Raw genomic sequence first — 17,432 nt, forward strand, 5'->3', positions numbered from 1 at the left:
GCGAGGGATGCGGAGGCCCTGTAGAACCAGCCTTCGCAGTTCGTCATTCCCCTCCGCGCCGCGTCTCCTGACACCCCTGTGCCCCCGTTGGAGGAGGCCGGCCACGGCCAGCCGGAGATGGAGAGGGAGACAGCGCCATCGCCGCCGACTGGAGCGGGCCGACGAGGCCGGCCTGAAGTACCGCCAACGCAGCCGGCTGGGGGTGAGCCGACCATGGGGGGGATCTTGTGATCTCGTCACCGCTTTGCCGGCGCGCGCGGAAGGCGACTTCAGCGCCGGACGCACAGAAGACCGTGGGCGCCGGCTCGTCTGCCCAGGACCTAGAAGCGGCTAGCGACAGCTCGTCCGGGTGGATGCCGGCGGTGGGACAGCCATGCTGAATGTGGCGGCGCAAGACGTCCGGAGCCGGCTTCAGGCCCAAGCCACCACGCTAAAGCAGTACACTCGGGAGTTTCTCACGACGCGGTCGGTTATTCGGGTGAGTCCTCATGCTCCTTTGATTGCTTTTAATTTCTTCTGTGGGGGCGCGTCAGCGCACCCACTGGATGTAGTCCCCGAGTTCCGAGCTGCCTGCTGAGCAGGCGGCTTGGAACTTATTGGAAAGCTTGATTACCATCTTGTTCTTACTCACGTCCCTTGTCTTCTCTTGCAGGAGTACCACAACCTCCGTGCGGCCGCCTTCAACTCCCAGGCCCAGGAGTTGAATCAGAAAGCCACTGATCTGACCGAGAGCCTGAGTAAGCGCTTCATTTTTCTTTTAAGTGGGGGCGCGTCAGCGCACCCTCTGGGTGTAGTCCTCGAGATTCGGGCCGACTACTGAGTAGTCGGGTCGGATCTTTTCCTGACGACTTCTTTCTTTATATTGCAGGGGCCAATGCCGACTTGAGGAGCCAGTTGAGCGGAGCCCAGACCGCCCTTCGTGCCAAGGAGGCCGAGTGCACTGCCCTGGCTCAAGAGCGTGACCGCCTGGCCAAGAGGTTGGCCGACCAGGAGGAGAGCCACAGGGCGGCCCTGAAGGCGGCGCAGGATAGCGAGGCTGCCCTCAAAGCCGAGTATGAGACCGAGGCGGCAAACTGGGCCAAGATGAGGCAAGCGCTGAGCCAAGTCTACAACCGGGTGGAAGACTTGATTGACGGTAGGCCTTCTTCTTCTTTGTTTCCTTGCCTGCCTTCTACTATCTGATTCATTTTTTGATTTTGTGTCGCTGCTTTCCTCTTTGTGCAGAGTACTTCCCTCTGGCCTGACGAGCACAACCGCCATCTTTAGCGCGTCGGAGCACAAGTGCTGGCCGCCCTCTGGCCTGACGAGGTGATTCCGCGCACCCCAAGTTGGACCGCCGACTGGCTGGAGGTCGCAGTCGGCCGCGTCGAGGCTTGGAAGGCGTCAGCGGCCCGCTCCGGCGCTGGGCGGGCTCTGGAGTTCGTCCGGGCTTGGTATCCTGGGCTGAACTTGGACCAGCTGAGCACCTGGCGGCAGGAGGCTGACGAGGAGCTGGAGGCGGTGCGGCTGGCTATCATCCAGCGCGCCTCGGCAATTGCCGAGTACACCGATACCAGCGCCTCAGCCGGAGGAGTAGTTTGGGCTGACCCGGCCGAAGGTGAGGACTCGGCGGAGGAGATTGCCTCCAGTGATGAGGGCAAAGAGGAAGAGGGAGAGGATGATGAAGACGCTGTGCCGGATGGTGAAGCGACCAGCCCGCCTCAGCCCGATCGAGCTTCTATCAACGATGCCGAGACTCGTCAGCCGGTCACTCCTCCAGCCGGCACCGCCGACTCCGCCAACCTGCCCCACTCGCCTGTTGCTCCCCTGGCTTGATCCGCCGTCCTAGCTTTCCTGCTTGTTACTTCTTTGAACAATCTTTAAATTTGCGTAGTTCCACCCACTTGGGGTGTATTCAGACTATGTTGAATGCTGGTCTTTCGAAGGTCTTTTGTGTAAATATTATGCATGTGTTTGGCTTCCGTTTATGTTTGCTTTTTATCCTTTGCCTTTTTCCTTTGCTGCCTTCCCTTGGCCGCCGCCTTCCCAGCCGGACAGCTGCTCTACAGTCTATGGTCGGAGAAGGACTTGGTCATTTTGGGAAGGCAAGTACTTGAGCTTTCTCAGATTGCAGCAAGGTGAGCGGGAAGCCGGCCAGCCGACTGCTGTGGTAGTCGACTGGTGGGGCGGGAGGCTGGCTCGTGTTATATAAGTTCGTTAGTCCTTAGTCATTTTTCGCGTGGGCATCCTTTCCTGCCCTTGGCTCTTGCCAGTCGGACAGTCGTTTCTTCGAGCTGCAACTTTTGGCAAGAGGGGGCTTGGGTGCCAGCACACTACTTGTCTGGCTGCAGGTGGAACTTCAGATATAACTTAAGGCGGCGAGTCCCCGGGCCGACTGGTCGAACCCGGTGCCGGACGAAGAAAGCAAGTGTAGCGACATAATCGTATGCGTGATACTCATCTTTCATAGATAAAAGAGGGTAGTCCCCGAGTACTCCTCAGGGCACCCCTTGTCTCGTACTTAGTACAAAAGGTAGCGTGCTACGTACTGCTTTTTAACTGTAAAATCTTCGGAGGAGATTGGCATTCCATGGTCGGTCCGACTCCTTGCCGGAATCGTCTCTCTTGCGTGCCTTCGGCTTCTGCGCATCGATTAGGTAGTAGGAGTCGTTGCCTAAAGCTCTGCTGATGATGAAGGGGCCCTCCCAAGGGGCCGAGAGCTTGTGCTGGCCGGCTGTTCGCTGGATCAGCCGGAGCACAAGGTCGCCCTCTTGGAAAGATCTTGGCTTGACCTTCCGGCTGTGGTAGCGGCGCAGACCCTGCTGATAGATGGCGGACCGACTAAGAGCTAACAGCCGGCCCTCTTCCAGCAGGTCGACACCATCTTCTCGTGCTTCTTTGGCTTCCGCCTCCATGTACATGGTGACCCGAGGCGAGTCAAACTCGATGTCAGTTGGGATGACGGCCTCGGCACCATATACAAGGAAAAAAGGGGTGAAGCTGGTCAATTTGTTTGGGGTAGTGTGCAAACTCCAGAGGACGGCCAACAGCTCGTCGAGCCAGCAGCCGGCCGAATGCTCCAGTGGCACGACCAGTTGGGACTTGATGCCGGAGAGGATGAGGCCGTTTGCTCGCTCGACCTGGCCGTTTGACTGCGGGTGGGCAACGAACGCTAGGTCCAGCCGGATGCCGCGTGTTGCGCTGAAACGTGCCAGTGCTCCCTTTGCAAATTTTGTGCCATTGTCGGTGATGATGCTATGCGGTAGGCCATACCGGGTTATAATATCTGCGATGAATGTGACGGCAGTCGGCCCATTCAGCTTTTTGATCGGCTTTGCCTCAATCCACTTGGTAAATTTGTCCACAGCGACGAGCAGATGTGTCATGCCGCCGCGTGCCGTCTTGAACGGGCCCACTATGTCCAGCCCCCAGACGGCAAAGGGCCAGGTGAGGGGGATGGTCTTGAGTGCAGAAGCCGGCAGGTGTTGCTTGGAGCTAAAAACTTGGCACCCTTTGCAGTGTTTGACTAGTTCCTTGGCGTCTTCCAAGGCAGTCGGCCAGAAAAATCCGTGGCAAAAAGCCTTGGCGACGAGTGATCTTGAGGCTGCGTGGTGGCCGCATTCGCCTTGGTGGATGTCCCTGAGGATTACTATGCCTTTCTCTGGTTCGACGCAGCGCTGGAAGACTCCAGTGACGCTGCGCCTAACAAGCTCTCTGTTGACGATTGTGTAGGCTCTGGCTCGGCATTGAACTTGTCTTGCCGAGATCTTGTCGGTTGGCAGCTCTCTGTTTACTAAGAAGTTGAGGATGGGCTGGGCCCAGGATGGAGCTGTGACTTCTTCTATTGTCAGGACTGCCACTGTGATAGGGGCGGGTGGGCTGGGTAGTGAAGAGTTGGAGTCGGCCATCGCCTGTTTGTTGATGTAGTCCCCGGGCCGGCTGCAGTAGTCCCCGGGCCGAGTTCCGAATTCCCCGGGCCGGGTGCGACTATGGCAGTCCCCGGGCCGCCTGTTGGAGTCCCCGCGCCGCCTGCTTGGTTTCCCAAGTCGGATTTGACTGCGTTGGGGTCAGGCGGCACGAAGATGGAATCAGATTCTGGAGACGGCTTGATAGATGGCTTGAGGAGGCGGTGGAGAGAAACGCCGGCTCGTATGGCTTGCCGGGTGGATCCTACTCGTGCCAGGGCATCCGCTTGCATGTTGTCGGCACGTGGTACATGAAGGAACTCACATCCTTCAAAATATCCACTGATTTGCTGGACGAGGAAACGATAGCTCGCCATGTTTGCGTCTTTGGCGTCCCACTCACCTGATGACCGTTGGACCACCAAATCTGAGTCGCCATAGCACAAGATCCTTTGGATGCCGAGTTCTTTGGCTAGCCGGAGCCCGTGTATGAGTGCCTCGTACTCGGCCACATTGTTGGAGGCGGCAAAATGAATTTGCAATGTATACTTGAGCTTGTCGCCCTTGGGAGAGGTGAGGACGATGCCGACTCCCAAGCCGGTGTGCATCTTGGACCCATCGAAGTGCATCCGCCAGTGAGTGGAGTCGGGAGCCGGTGGCAGGTATTGGGTTTTGGCCCAATCGACGAGGAAGTCGGCCAGTGCCTGGGACTTAATGGCGGTGCGGGGCTGGTAGAAGATCGCGTAGGGGGCCATCTCAATGGCCCATTTGGCCACTCGGCCGGATGCATCCCGGCTGCCTATGATCTCGGCAAGCGGGGCATTACATACGACCGTAATGGGGTGCTCTTGAAAATAGGGCTTGAGCTTCTTGGCAGTGAAGTACACACCATAGCACATCTTCTGGTAGTGTGGGTAGTTCTGCTTCGAGGTGGATAAGACTTCGCTTAAATAATACACCGGCCTTTGAACCGGCTGAGCCCGGCCTTCTTCTGGGCGTTGGACTATGATGGCAGTGTTGACCACCCGGCTAGTAGCGGCAATGTAAAGGAGCATGGGCTCTTTTTCAGCCGGTGCCGCCAAGATAGGCGGCATGGTCAGCATCTTCTTTAGCTCGTGGAAGGCTTAGTCCGCCTGGTTGTTCCACTTGAAATGAGTGGACTTATTCATGAGTTGGTAGAGAGGGAGGGCCTTCTCTCCGAGACGGCTGATGAAGCCGTTCAGGGAAGCCAAGCATTCAGTGAACTTCTGGACATCCCGCAGCTTGGTGGGAATCTCCATTCTCTCTACGGCCTTGATCTTTATTGGGTTGCACTTGATGCCCCGTTCGGAGACCAGGAAGCCTAGGAGCTGGCCGGCTAGTACTCCGAACACGCATTTCTCGGGGTTGAGCTTGATTTGGAATCGGCACAAGTTTTCATGTGTTTCACTGAGGTCTTCCAGCAAGGTTCCGCGCTTCTCCATCTTCACCACAATATCGTCTACATAGACGTGAGCATTTCTGCCGAGCTGCTTGAGGAGGCATTTCTGCATGCAACGCTGAAAAGTGGCACCGGCATTTCTCAAGCCGAATGTCATAGTCAGGTAGCAGAAGGCTCCGAATGGTGTGATGAAGGCGGTTTTCAGGCGGTCAGCTGGATCCAGCTTTATCTGGTGGTAGCCTGAGTAAGCATCCAAGAATCTCAACAGCTCGCATCCGGCTGTGGAGTCTATTACTTGATCAATCCTTGGCAAGGCAAAGGGATCTTTGGGGCAAGCCTTGTTGAGGCTAGTGTAGTCTATACAAATGCGCCAATTGTTATTTTTCTTCAGCACGAGGACCGGGTTGGCGAGCCACTCTGGGAAGAAAACTTCCATAATGAAGCCGGCTGCCAGAAGCCGGGCTATCTCTTCTCCTACAATCCTTCTCTTCTCCTCCGATAGTCGGTGGAGAGGCTGTTTGACTGGTTTCGCACCTTCTCGGACATGTAGCTTGTGCTCGGCGAATTCCTTCGGCACACCCAGCATGTCCTTGGGGGACCATGTGAAAATGTCCCGATTCTCATGGAGGAAATCGGCGAGCTCACCTTCCTATTTGCTGTCCAGGTTTACCCCGATGGTGGCAAACCTTTCTGGGTGATCTGGGTCCAGAGGTATCCTCTTTGTTTCTTTGGCAGGCTGAAAGGAACCTTGGGCACCACACTCCTTGGGTTCGGGGGACAGGGCCGGCTGCTTGCCGGTCATGGCCACGACTCGGTCCAGTATCTTCTTCTCTTCAGCAATTACAAGGGACTCGGCCAGCCAGCTGCTGGCAGCCGCGCACTCGAAGGATTTCTTGTAGTCTCCAGCTACGGTGATGATGCCCTTGGAACTTGGTATCTTCATCTTGAGGTAGGCGTAATGGGGTACAGCCATGAACTTGGCCAGGGCAGGTCGGCCAAGCAACACGTGGTAAGCGCTCTCTAGATCCACCACTTCAAACCACACCACCTCTCGGCGGAAATGATCCTTGTCCCCGAAGAGGACATCTATCTTGATCTTGCCGATTGGGGAGCAGGACAAGCTGGGTACGATGCCATGGAACACAGTCCGACTGGGCATGAGCTGCTTCGTCTTGATGCTCAGCTTCTCCATGGTGTTGCGGTATAGGATATTGATGCTGCTCCCACCATCTATCAGCACACGGGAGAAACGGGCGGCTCGCCTTTCCGTAGCGAGGGTGGCGTCCAGAACCAATGCGTAGGAGCCGGGAGACGGCATCACTTCTGGGTGATCTGTCCGGCTCCAGCTAATAGGCCTTTCTGACCAGTGCATGAATTCTGGGTTTTTGGAGGCGACTGCGTTGACTTCTTGGTGTTGTCGGCGCCGGCTACGCCGATCTTCTGGCTGGCTGGTGAAGACGACGTAGGCGGCATGCTTGTCGGGGTACTCGTCTTGAACTGCCCCAACCGCTGGTCGAGCAGCCGACTGCGGAGGAGCCGGAGGCGGCTGACCAGCAGGCGGAGGCGGTGCCATCCCCTCACCCTTGGAGATCCGAGTGAGCCAATGGCATTTTCTGGCCGTGTGGTTTGAAGGCTTTGCGCCGCTGTGAAACTTGCAGGGGGCATCAAGTGCTTGCTCGTAGGAGAAAGCCGGCTGCCAAGCCGGCCTGCCGCCCTTCTGCTTCTTGGGTGCGGGCCGTCCTTCGGGTTGTTCGTCTTCGACTGTGGCCACCTGCCGACTGGTGGAAGGCGGAAGGGGAGCCTTGCTCTTGTGGTCGTTCTGGTGCGGGCGTCGGCTGGATTCTCCAGCCGGCGTCTTGGGACTCGGAGCGAGCACCTTCCTGGAGGCGTCTACTCGGAGCTCGGTCTTCATCGAGGAATCGGCCGTGGCGTATTTATCAGCTATGACCAGTAGCTCGTCAAGCATAGTCGGCTCGTCGCAGAGGAGTCGGTGCTTGAGGAGGGTGCCTTCTCGGCACCCGGCGGTGAAGTACTCTATAGCTTGGACCTCGTGCACTCCCTCGCAGGAATTGCGGAGCTCGGCCCAATGCGTGAGGTAGTCGCGAGTCGATTCGTTGGGCCCTTGGACGCACAAGGAGAGCTGTCGGGGCTTAGGAGCCCGCTTGTAGGTGCTGGTGAAGTTGCGTATGAAGGCTTCAGTGAAGTCTAGCTAGGTGCGCGCCGTGTCTTGGAGCATGAGGGGCACATATTTTACGGCAACACGCCTGTTGCTGTTTGCGATGCTAACCACGGTGGAGTAGTCGATCAACCAATCTTCCGGCTTCACGGAGCCGTTGTACTTGGGCGTGCCTCTTGGGAGCGAGAACCCTCTGGGGAAGGGCTCGTCGCGGATGCGGGGGCCGAAGCAAGACGGGCCGACATCATCTTCTTCTAGGGCCAAGGATCGCGCAAGGCGGTCGATCCGGTGGCGGGCATCATTCTCGCTGACTCCTTCGCGGCGACCCAGCCGGCCGCTGAGAGTCGGGTGCATGATAGGCGGCAGGGTAGGGTATCTCTCCCCACGAGGTGGAGGAGGAGGAGGGTTGCCCCTCCACTCCATGGCTCGAGGGCGGCCCTCGGCGTCATGCTCGATGGAGATTCGAGTCTGGCTACGGCTGGCAGCCGGCTCCTTTTCTTTTCTCGCGCGGGTGTTGCCCGCGGTCGGTGTTCGGGACGTCACACCGTGCTCTCGGCACGGGGGAGGACTCTCGGCGCGGACGCCGACTTCATGTCGCTCTATGGCCGCGTTGATAAGTTGCTGGATGCGTCTGGTCATGTAAGGGAGCTCATCAGGCCCCAGCCCATTCAACTCGTCTGCGGCCACCTGGGCAGCGCGCAAGTTCTCGAGAGGCGTGGCATAGACTGGGCGGTCTGCTCCCAGCATGTCGGAGATAGCCACGCTGTGTTTCTTGATGATACCGATGCGGCTCGGCCCGTCGGGAGACGGCATGCCGAAGGCGGCTCGGTCGACCTCGCGCTGGTGAGCCTCGGTGAGGCATCTCATGGTGGCGAGCCTCCGGCCCTCCGCAACGAGGGCGAGGCGGCGCGCCTCCAATGTCTTGGCGTCCGCATCGGCCGGGACGGGGACGGACAAGTCGTTCAGCGCCGCCTGCAGGGCGTCGTGGGCGTTTTCGCCTATGGGGGCGCCGTGGCTGATAACCAGTACCTCGGTAATGGCACTGCCGCTGCTGTCGGCTCGAGGAAGAGGGTCGTTGATGACCACCATGTTGGTGGGGAAGGCGTCAAGGTATGCCGTGTCGGAGTCGACAAGCATCGGGTCTGTGGAGCCAACCGACTCCAAGTCCACGGCAAGCTCGCCGGAGACGTGGAGTTGATCGAGGAGGCTGACGAGGTGGCTCTCGGGGCAGTCTGTGCCCGCGTCAGATGCGGGCTCATTAGAGATGCGAGCCTCGCCAAGAAGATCGGCGAGGCAGCTCGCCGCGCAGGCGTCGGCGACGTCTTGCAGCGCGGCGGGGCAAGCGCCATCGGGCGAACAAGGCTGGCTACGCACGTTGGGAAGGAAGAGGGTTCCCGTCCAGAGCAGGTCTCCGGACGACGGTGCAACTAGCCCCACGGTGGGCGCCAAATGTCGGGTGGTTGGTGCGACATATGCCAATGGATGGCTTATCATTGTGGGAGCCAATAAAACATTGCCGGTGCCTGGAAACGGGATAAGGCGAAGACATGCACGCCGGCGAATCTTACCCAACTTCAGGGCTCTCCGTGGAGATAACACCCCTAATGCTGCTCTACGGGGTCTCCGCATGATCACTAGCTCGATGGGTAACTACAGAATGCTCCTTGAGCTGTTCGGTGAAAGGATGAAGGAGGGCTAGGCCAGCCCGCTCCTCTTCTCCTTGTGGTGTCTAAAATCTATCCAAAAAGTCACCCCCCTGCATGGGAACCCTGGGGGGTTTATATAGGCCTACCCCCAGGGGTACAATGGTAATCCGGCTGGGCATGGGCCCTGACCGTCTGTGTCTATGCCCGCCGACTTCTCCGCCGACTGGTGGGGCCCGCCAACCGGTGGCCCCACCGGCTGCCGACCCTTTGGTCAACAGGCCGGCCCCACCGCTCGGGGGTCTTGTCGGGGGCTGGTTGCTGTTACCTTGCCCCTGGTGACGATGGATTTGTCGTGGTAAGCATGGCTACAGTGCCGCTGCGAGGCGGCTCATCACTGTAGCCTTACCTTCTCTTGTCTCCTTAATGAAACACCTCCTTGGAAGGAGAGAGCTGGCCGGCTGTTGGAAGTCCGCCATACCCTTGGCCGACTGTGGGAAGCCTGGCCGCCTTTGGGATCTCCCTGACCGAGGGGGCCCGCCATCCATGGGTCGTACTAACCGCTCACCGTGGGTGACGTCACGATCATCGTGGCAACAGTGCCGCGTCGGACGGGGATGGCTGCCCCGTATGGTGCACTGTGGCCATGTGTGCGCCGGGATTCGGGGGTGGCAGGCTTTACTGTAGCCACGCCCCGTCTTGTCACCGTTATGTGGGTGCAGAGTCTGAGGGCAAGGTCTTAGCCGCCTGCTGAGGGGCCGGCTCCCGGGAGTCGGCCCTTCTATGGCCGGCTTCTGGAAGTCGGCCTTCTCGTGGTCTTGTTTTCCCAAGGATTTCAGGGTTGGGCCGACTTTGCGTAGCCGGTTTGAGAGGTAGCCGGCTAGGGGAAGGCGGCCCCGTGTCTTGGATGCTTGGAGGCTTGTTCGGCCTGTAATTTTTCTGAAGTACCAGGGGAAGCCGGCTAGGCTACCCATGGTCATTTACTCCGACACCTAGAGTTCGTACTGAAATAACACCATACGATAGACATCAACCAACTCTAATGTCACCTAGATACTCCAATGTCACCACGAGTATCCGTAAGTTGATTATACGATAAGCATCAAACAATTTTAGATTCATAATACTCAATCCAACACAAAGAATGTCAAAGAGTGGCCCATTATTTCTACCGGAGAAACAAGGACGAAAACACACATCAACCCCTATGCATAGATTACCCCAATGTCACCTCGGCAATCAGTGAGTTGAGTGCCAAAACATATATCAAGTTAATCAATATGATACCCCATTGTCACCACGAGTATTCATAGCAAGACATACATCAAGTGCTCTCAAATCCATAAAAGTATTCTATCTGATAATAACGAAATCTCAAAGGGAAAACTCAATTCATCACAACAAGATAGAGAGGGGAAAACACCATATGATCCAACTATATTAACAAAGCTCGCGATACATGAAGATCGTGCCAAATCAAGAACACGAGAGAGAGAGAGAGATCAAACACATAGCTACTAGTACAAACCCTCAGCCCTGAGGGTGGACTACTGTAACGCCCCGAGACCATTGCGCCAGGTGTCTTCCAGTTATTCGCCAGCGTTGCCATGTCATTTGCTTGCGTGTTGCTTTTCATCATGTCATCATGTGCATTGCATCATCATGTTTTCGAAACTTGCATCCGTCCGGGTTTCCCCAATTCCGTCCGTTGTCCGTTCTGAGTCCAACCACACTTGCATGCGCCCGCAGCACGTCCAAAATATTATTTTATAAGTGGCCGGAAAATGTTCTTGGGATGGGATGAAAGTTGGCATGCGGTGTTTTTATGTTGTAGGTAGGCCGCCTGCCAAGTTTCATCGCATTCGGAGTCCGTTTGACGCCCCAACGGATAACTATAGCGGCATTATAGCCGGTCTAACGACGGACGTTTTAGGTCTCCGGAAATAGTCGCCGGGCCTCTCTCTCTTCTCTTCTCTCAGCTCGAGCCCTTCTGCACAGCCCACAAGTTCCAACCTAACCTCTCTCGTCAACCCGCGGCCCTCCTCGCGCACGCGTCCGAAAGTTTATCCCGGACCCGACCAGGACAGTCGTTACCGTTATGTCCGGATCATCCCCAAACATCTACAAAACGTCACCGTTTTCGTATTTGGACTTCCTAGCTATTTTATTCGCGATCGTCCGATTGTGATCGGAGGGTCCTTTTAGCCTCTGAGCAACAATCCTTGCTATATATTCAGCCTACCTAACCCTAAAACCTAGCCGTCCCATCCATCCTTTCAGGCAGCCGCCGCCGCCACTCTCTCGCTTCCCCTCGGGATCTCCTCCCGATTCAATCCCCCCGACCACTTCCCTGGATTTCAGCGCCGCCTATCACAACAGCCTACCACCATCCTCCGCCTGAGACCCTAGTCGTCGCTCCCAAGCTCCTCTGCCTACGCTCTCTCCGCAGCCGCCCGAGGACGTGCCTCCTCGTCCCCGCACAGCCCGTGAGGCACCGGCCTCCTTAGCTCCTCCGGCTCCGCAAGCATCTCGCTGGAGCACCGAATCAGGCATGCCTTCGCCCTTCCCTCTCGTTCCCTTTTCTCCTTCTGTAGCTATCTCTCACTGCATCTCTCCCTCGTGCTCTTCTTGCTGCAGGAGCATTCGTGGACGTCGTGTCGCAAGAAGCGACCGTCGCCGGCGACCAGCACTCCCCGGCCGGCCTCGCCTCCCTTCTCCTCCCGTCTCCTTCCTCCCTTGGTTCCTCTTCTCTTTCTCACCCCAATATCTCCCCGTCCTCTCTGTTCTCGCAGGGGAACGCCATGGAAGCTACAAGGAGCTCAAGCCCACCGCCGGCCGCCCGCGACCGCCTACTCCGCATCTGCATCGCCTCGCCGGAGCTCCGTACGCGTCGCTGCCATCGTCTCAGTGCCGCAGCCCAAGCGCTGTTCCGCGCCGCGCTGCTTCCTTCTGTCGGGAGCAGACAGAGGAAGACGCTCCTGCCGTGTTGACCGCAAGCCGTTCCCGCACCGACGTGCTCCTGCAGCGCGCCGAGCCACCTAGCGCCTCCACAGCTAGACCTCGCCGGATCCACCTCGGGTGCCCGCTGCCGGGCCTCCTTGCGCCTAGTCCCTCGCGGCTCCACCGGTGACTGGTCCTCGCCGGTCTTCCCTGCACGCCCGCTACCGCAACCCCGCCATGGATGCGGTCCGCCGGCGACCACCCAGGAGCACCAACCAGGCCACCATCGTCGGAGATGGACTCCCGCTGCCCAGACCCGTCCGTTTCCCCGTCATCCACCGGCCTCCCCTTCTCAGGAGCTGCATTGCTCCTGTGCCGTAGCTTCATTGGACGAGCGCCCTCGCCTGGGCGTGTTCATCCCTGCCGCTGCCGTTGTCTCTGCTCGCGCCCCTGCCCAGATCGAACGAGCGAGGAGACCGCTCATGTTGACCGTGTCGTGGCCTCCAGATCGGGCCCAACGCCGCCCCGGCCTGCGATTGGCCTTTCCACCGACTGGGCCATGGCCCATGGTGAGGACACCCCCACGCGCCCTCCTTTTTTCCCCGTAGTTGGGTCAGATCGCAGATTCGGCCCATGTTCTATTTTTTCCTCTCTGCGAATTTAGCTATTTATCCGCAGTTTACAGTTTTGTAGAAAAGACCTTCATCTTCAAGCATATCATATCTCACAAACCGTGCATCACATGTAAATAACTTATATATGAAAAGTGCTTAGAATTTTGTCTAGTTTCATAATATCCAACTTTCATCCATGTTTGAAAAGTTTAAAATGTTGTTTGTTTAAATTTGCTCAAATGTCATGTTAAAATTCTTTAATTCATAACTAATTAACCGTAGCTCCAAACCTAACAAACTTTATATGTAAATGGGGTACAAAAATGCCTAGTTTAACATGGTGACATTGCTTTGCATGTTTAACAACTATAAAATATGGTTTAGGGCAGAACAGTACCAAAACCTAAAACATGCATGAGGAGTCTCCGGACTTGTTGTTTGTTGTTCCGGCCTCATTTAAACTTGCCTAGATAGGTAGTTTTCATTTGCTTCACCTCTTGCCATGTTAATCAACATTTAATATTGTTGGGTACATAAACAAGATCGAACTAAATAAGTCACGTGGTGTTTCGTCAATATGCAACGGAGTTGCATATTGAGCTCCACTTAATTTGTAGGGTTGTTTGTGCACTTTGCCATGCCATGCTTCATAAAACCGGACATGCATCATACTTGATTGTGCATCATGCCATGATTATGTGATGGTTGTTTACTATGTTGTTTGCTTCTTTCCGGTGTTGCTTCTTCGGGTTAGTTCCGATAACGTCGCGTTTGTGAGGATCCGTTTGACTACGTCCGTTTATCTTCTTCATGGACTCGTTCTTCTTCCTTGCGGGATTTCAGGCAAGATGACCATACCCTCGAAATCACTTCTATCTTTGCTTGCTAGTTGCTCACTCTTTTGCTATGCCTATGCTGCGATACCTACCACTTGCTTATCATGCCTCCCATATTGTTGAGCCAAGCCTCTACCCCACCTTGTCCTAGCAAACCGTTGTTTGGCTATGTTACCGCTTTGCTCAGCCCCTCGTATAGCGTTGTTAGTTGCAGGTGAAGATTGGAGTTTGTTCCTTGTTGGAACATGGATATTTTGTTGGGATATCACAATATCTCTTATTTAATTAATGCATCTATATACTTGGTAAAGGGTGGAAGGCTCGACCTTATGCCTGGTGTTTTGTTCCACTCTTGCTGCCCTAGTTTCCGTCATATCGGTGTCATGTTCCCGGATTTTGCGTTCCTTACATGGTTGGGTAATAATGGGAACCCCTTGACAGTTCGCCTTGAATAAAACTCCTCCAATAAGGCCCAACCTTGATTTTACCATTCGCCACCTAGCCTCTTTTTCCCTTGGGTCGGCCAGCCCAAGGGTCATCTTTATTTAACCCCCCGACCAGTGCTTCTCTAAGTGTTGGTCCAACCCAAAGCACCGTGCGGGGCCGTCCCTTGGCAACTTGGATTACGTTGGCTGCCGTACGCTTAGCTTATCCGGTGTGCCCTGAGAACGAGATATGTGCAGCTCCTATCGGGATTTTTCGGCACAGCGGGTGGTCTTGCTGGACTTGTTTTACCATTGTCGAGGATGTCTTGTAACCGGGATGCCGAGTCTGATCGGATTGTCTTGGGAGAAGCAATATCCTTCGTTGACCGTGAGAGCTTGTTATGGGCTAAGTTGGGACACCCCTGCAGGGATTTGAACTTTCGAAAGTCGTGCCTGCGGTTATGGGCAGATGGGAATTTGTTAATGTCTGGTTGTAGAAAACCTGAAGCTTAACTTAATTAAAATGCATCAACCACGTGTGTTACCGTGATGGTATCTTCTCGGCGGAGTCCGGGAAGTGAACACGGTGTTGGAGTTATGCTTGACGTAGGTTGTTTTAGGATCACTTCTTGATCATAGTTGTTCGACCGTGCTTTTGCCTTCTCTTCTCGCTCTCATTTGCATTTGTTAGCCACCATATATTGCTAGTCTCTTGCTGCAGCTCCACCTCATACCTTTTACCTACCTATAAGCATAAATAGTCTTGATCGCGAGGGTGTGAGATTGCTGAGTCCCCGTGACTCATAGATACTTCCAAAACCAGTTTGTAGGTGCCGATGTTACCGTGCAGGTGACGCAACCGAGCTCAAGGAGGAGCTAGTTGAAGATCATGTTTGTTATGTTGTTCAATTTCCAGTTGATCAGTAGTAGAGCCCAGTCGGGACGATCGGGGATCTGTGTAGCTTTGGGGTAGTCTTCTTTTATTTTGGTTCCGTAGTCGGACCATGAGTGTATCTGGATGATGTAATGCTTTATTCATGTATTTTGTGAAGTGGCGATTGTAAGCTAACTATTTATCTCTTTCCCTTATGTATTACATGGGTTGTGTGAAGATTACCTCACTTGCGACATTGCTTTCAATGCGGTTATGCCTCTAAGTCGTGCTTCGACACGTGGGAGATATAGCCGCATCGAGGGTGTGACAACTACTCCCTCCATATCATGTGGTGAATAAAGATATAGCCTCAAGTAAATTTACTGATGGATTGAAGACGAAAGAGGGGATGCCTTCCGGGGCATCCCCAAGCTTAGGCTATTGCCACTCCTTATTCCATAGTCCATCAAATTTTTACTCAAAACTTGAAAACTTCACAACACAAAACTCAACAGAAAACTCATGAGATCCGTTAGTATAAGAAGATAAAATCACCACTTTTGGTAATGTTGTGAACTCATTCTTTATTTATAGTGGTGTAATATCTACTGTATTCCAACTTCTCCATGGTTCATACCCCCCGATACTACCCATAGATTCATCAAAATAAGCAAACAACACATGCAAAATAGAATCTGTCAAAAATAGAACTGTCTGTAGTAATTTGTAAACTTAGAATACTTCTGTTACTCCAAACATTCTAGAAAATTAGGAAAACAGAGGCAATTTGTATATCAATCTTGTGCAAAATGAATCAGTGTTTTATCACGCTTCTATTAAAAATGAAAATTATTTTTCTGGGCGCAAAAGTTTCTGTTTTTTAGCAAGATCAAATCAAATATCACCGTAAGCCATCCCAAAGGTCTTAGTTGGCACAAACACTAATTAAAATATGAAAACACATCTAACCAGAGGTTAGATGAAAAATTTGTTGGAAAACATAACCAAAAAAGCAAAAATAATAATAAAATTGGGTTGCCTCCCAACAAGCGCTATTGTTTAACGCTCCTATCTAGGCATATTGCAATAGATCTAGGTATTGTCATCTTTGGTATGCAATCCATAAGTAGCTCTCATAATAGATTCATATGGCAACTTAATTTTATTCCTAGGAAAGTGTTCCATCACCTTACTTAATGGAAATTGAAATCAAATGTTTCCTTCTTTCATCAATAATTGCACCAATCGTTCTAAGGAAAGGTCTACCAAGAATAATAGGACATGTAGGATTGCAATCTATATCAAGAACAATAAAATCTACGGGCACATAATTCCTATTTGCAACAATAAGAGCATCATTAATTCTTCCCGTAGGTTTCTTAATAGTGGAATCTGCAAGATGCAAATTCAAAGAACAATCATAAAACTCACAGAAACCTAGCACATCACATAAAGTTTTCGGAATCGTGGAAACGCTAGCACCCAAATCACACAAAGCATGGCACTCATAATATTTAAATTTAATCTTAATGGTAGGCTCCCACTCATCATAAAGCTTTCTAGGGATAGAAACTTCCAACTCAAGTTTTTCTTCAAAAGATTTCATTATAGCATCAACGATATGTTTAGTAAAAGCTTTATTTTGATTATAAGCATGAGGAGAATTCAACATGGATTGCAACAAGGAAATACAATCTATCAAAGAACAATTATCATAATTAAAATTCTTGAAATCCAAAAAGTGGGTTCATTGCTACTTAAAGTTTTGACCTATCAAATACCACTTTTCTCAATTTTTGCATCAAGATCTATAAACTCTGAATCATTGGGATGCCTTTTAGCTAAAGTTGACTCATCTCCAGTCCCATCTTTATCAAGATTTATATTAGAAAACAAAGATTCAATAGGAGTCACATCAATTAATTTAAGATCTTCGTCATTATTTAAAGACTCTAGTTTAGCGCCCATCTTATTTACTAAAGTAGCTTGCTTATCAGAAATTTGGCCTACTAAATTTTCAAGATGAGCAATCTGAGATTTCAAACTAGAAAATTCCTTGGACATGTGATCAAGCTCTTTATAAATATACCCAATCATAATTTTTTTGTTCTTTAAGCTCGCTTCTAAAGAGATTACTATACTCATATTGTAAAGTCATGGAACTTTTAGCATTACTTTCAATCTCTTCCAACTTCCTAAAATAAGGATCAAAGCTTTTGGGTTGAGCCATACGGGAAATCTAGCAAACGAGCAACCAAAAAGCCAATGATAAGACGAACGGAAGAAGGGCGAATAAAAAGGCAAATCTTTTTGTATTTTCTGAAAATTGTTTTAGAAGTGGGGGAGAGGAAAACGAGAGGCAAATGGCAAATAATGTAATGCAAGAGATGAGAGTTTATGGTGGGTGCTTGGTAGACTTGATGTAGACCTCCCTGGCAACAGCGCCAGAAATTCTTCCTGCTACTTCTTGAGCTTGCATTGGATTTTCCTTTGAAGAGGAAAGGGCGATGCAGCAAAGTAGAGATAAGTATTTACCTTAGTTAGAGAACCAATGTATCAATCCAGTAGGAGCTACAAGCAAGTATTCAATCTACGCAACTGCACAAACAATCAAACACTT

At 52.9% G+C, this 17,432-nt stretch overlaps 1 protein-coding gene across 1 annotated transcript; it reads right to left on the minus strand.

The window, feature by feature from the left end:
- Positions 1–2,071: 2,071 nt before the first annotated feature.
- Positions 2,072–4,492, minus strand: LOC147979300 (uncharacterized). Its single transcript, XM_087515139.1, has 3 exons — positions 3,974–4,492; positions 3,318–3,890; positions 2,072–2,173 (listed from the first exon to the last, which is right to left on the minus strand). The coding sequence occupies exons 1-3, from the start codon at positions 4,490–4,492 to the stop codon at positions 2,072–2,074; spliced, it is 1,194 nt and encodes a 397-aa protein (XP_087371265.1).
- Between the last annotated feature and the right edge of the window lie 12,940 nt (positions 4,493–17,432).

The sequence above is a fragment of the Triticum urartu genome, chromosome 3A (genome assembly GCF_056163025.1).
Source record: "Triticum urartu cultivar PI428250 chromosome 3A, HENAU_Tu73, whole genome shotgun sequence".
NCBI classification, from domain to species: domain Eukaryota; kingdom Viridiplantae; phylum Streptophyta; class Magnoliopsida; order Poales; family Poaceae; genus Triticum; species Triticum urartu.

Bases quoted from the DNA above. Each gene is read 5' to 3' on its own strand.
- LOC147979300 (XM_087515139.1), bottom strand. From the start codon at position 4,492: ATGCACACCGGCTTGGGAGTCGGCATCGTCCTCACCTCTCCCAAGGGC. The intron at 3,891-3,973 runs GCCATAGTCGCA...ATCAACAAACAG, and splicing joins CAACAGGCGGCCCGGGGACT to GCGATGGCCGACTCCAACTC. The intron at 2,174-3,317 runs GCAAAGCCGATC...AACACGAGCCAG, and splicing joins AATTTACCAAGTGGATTGAG to CCTCCCGCCCCACCAGTCGA.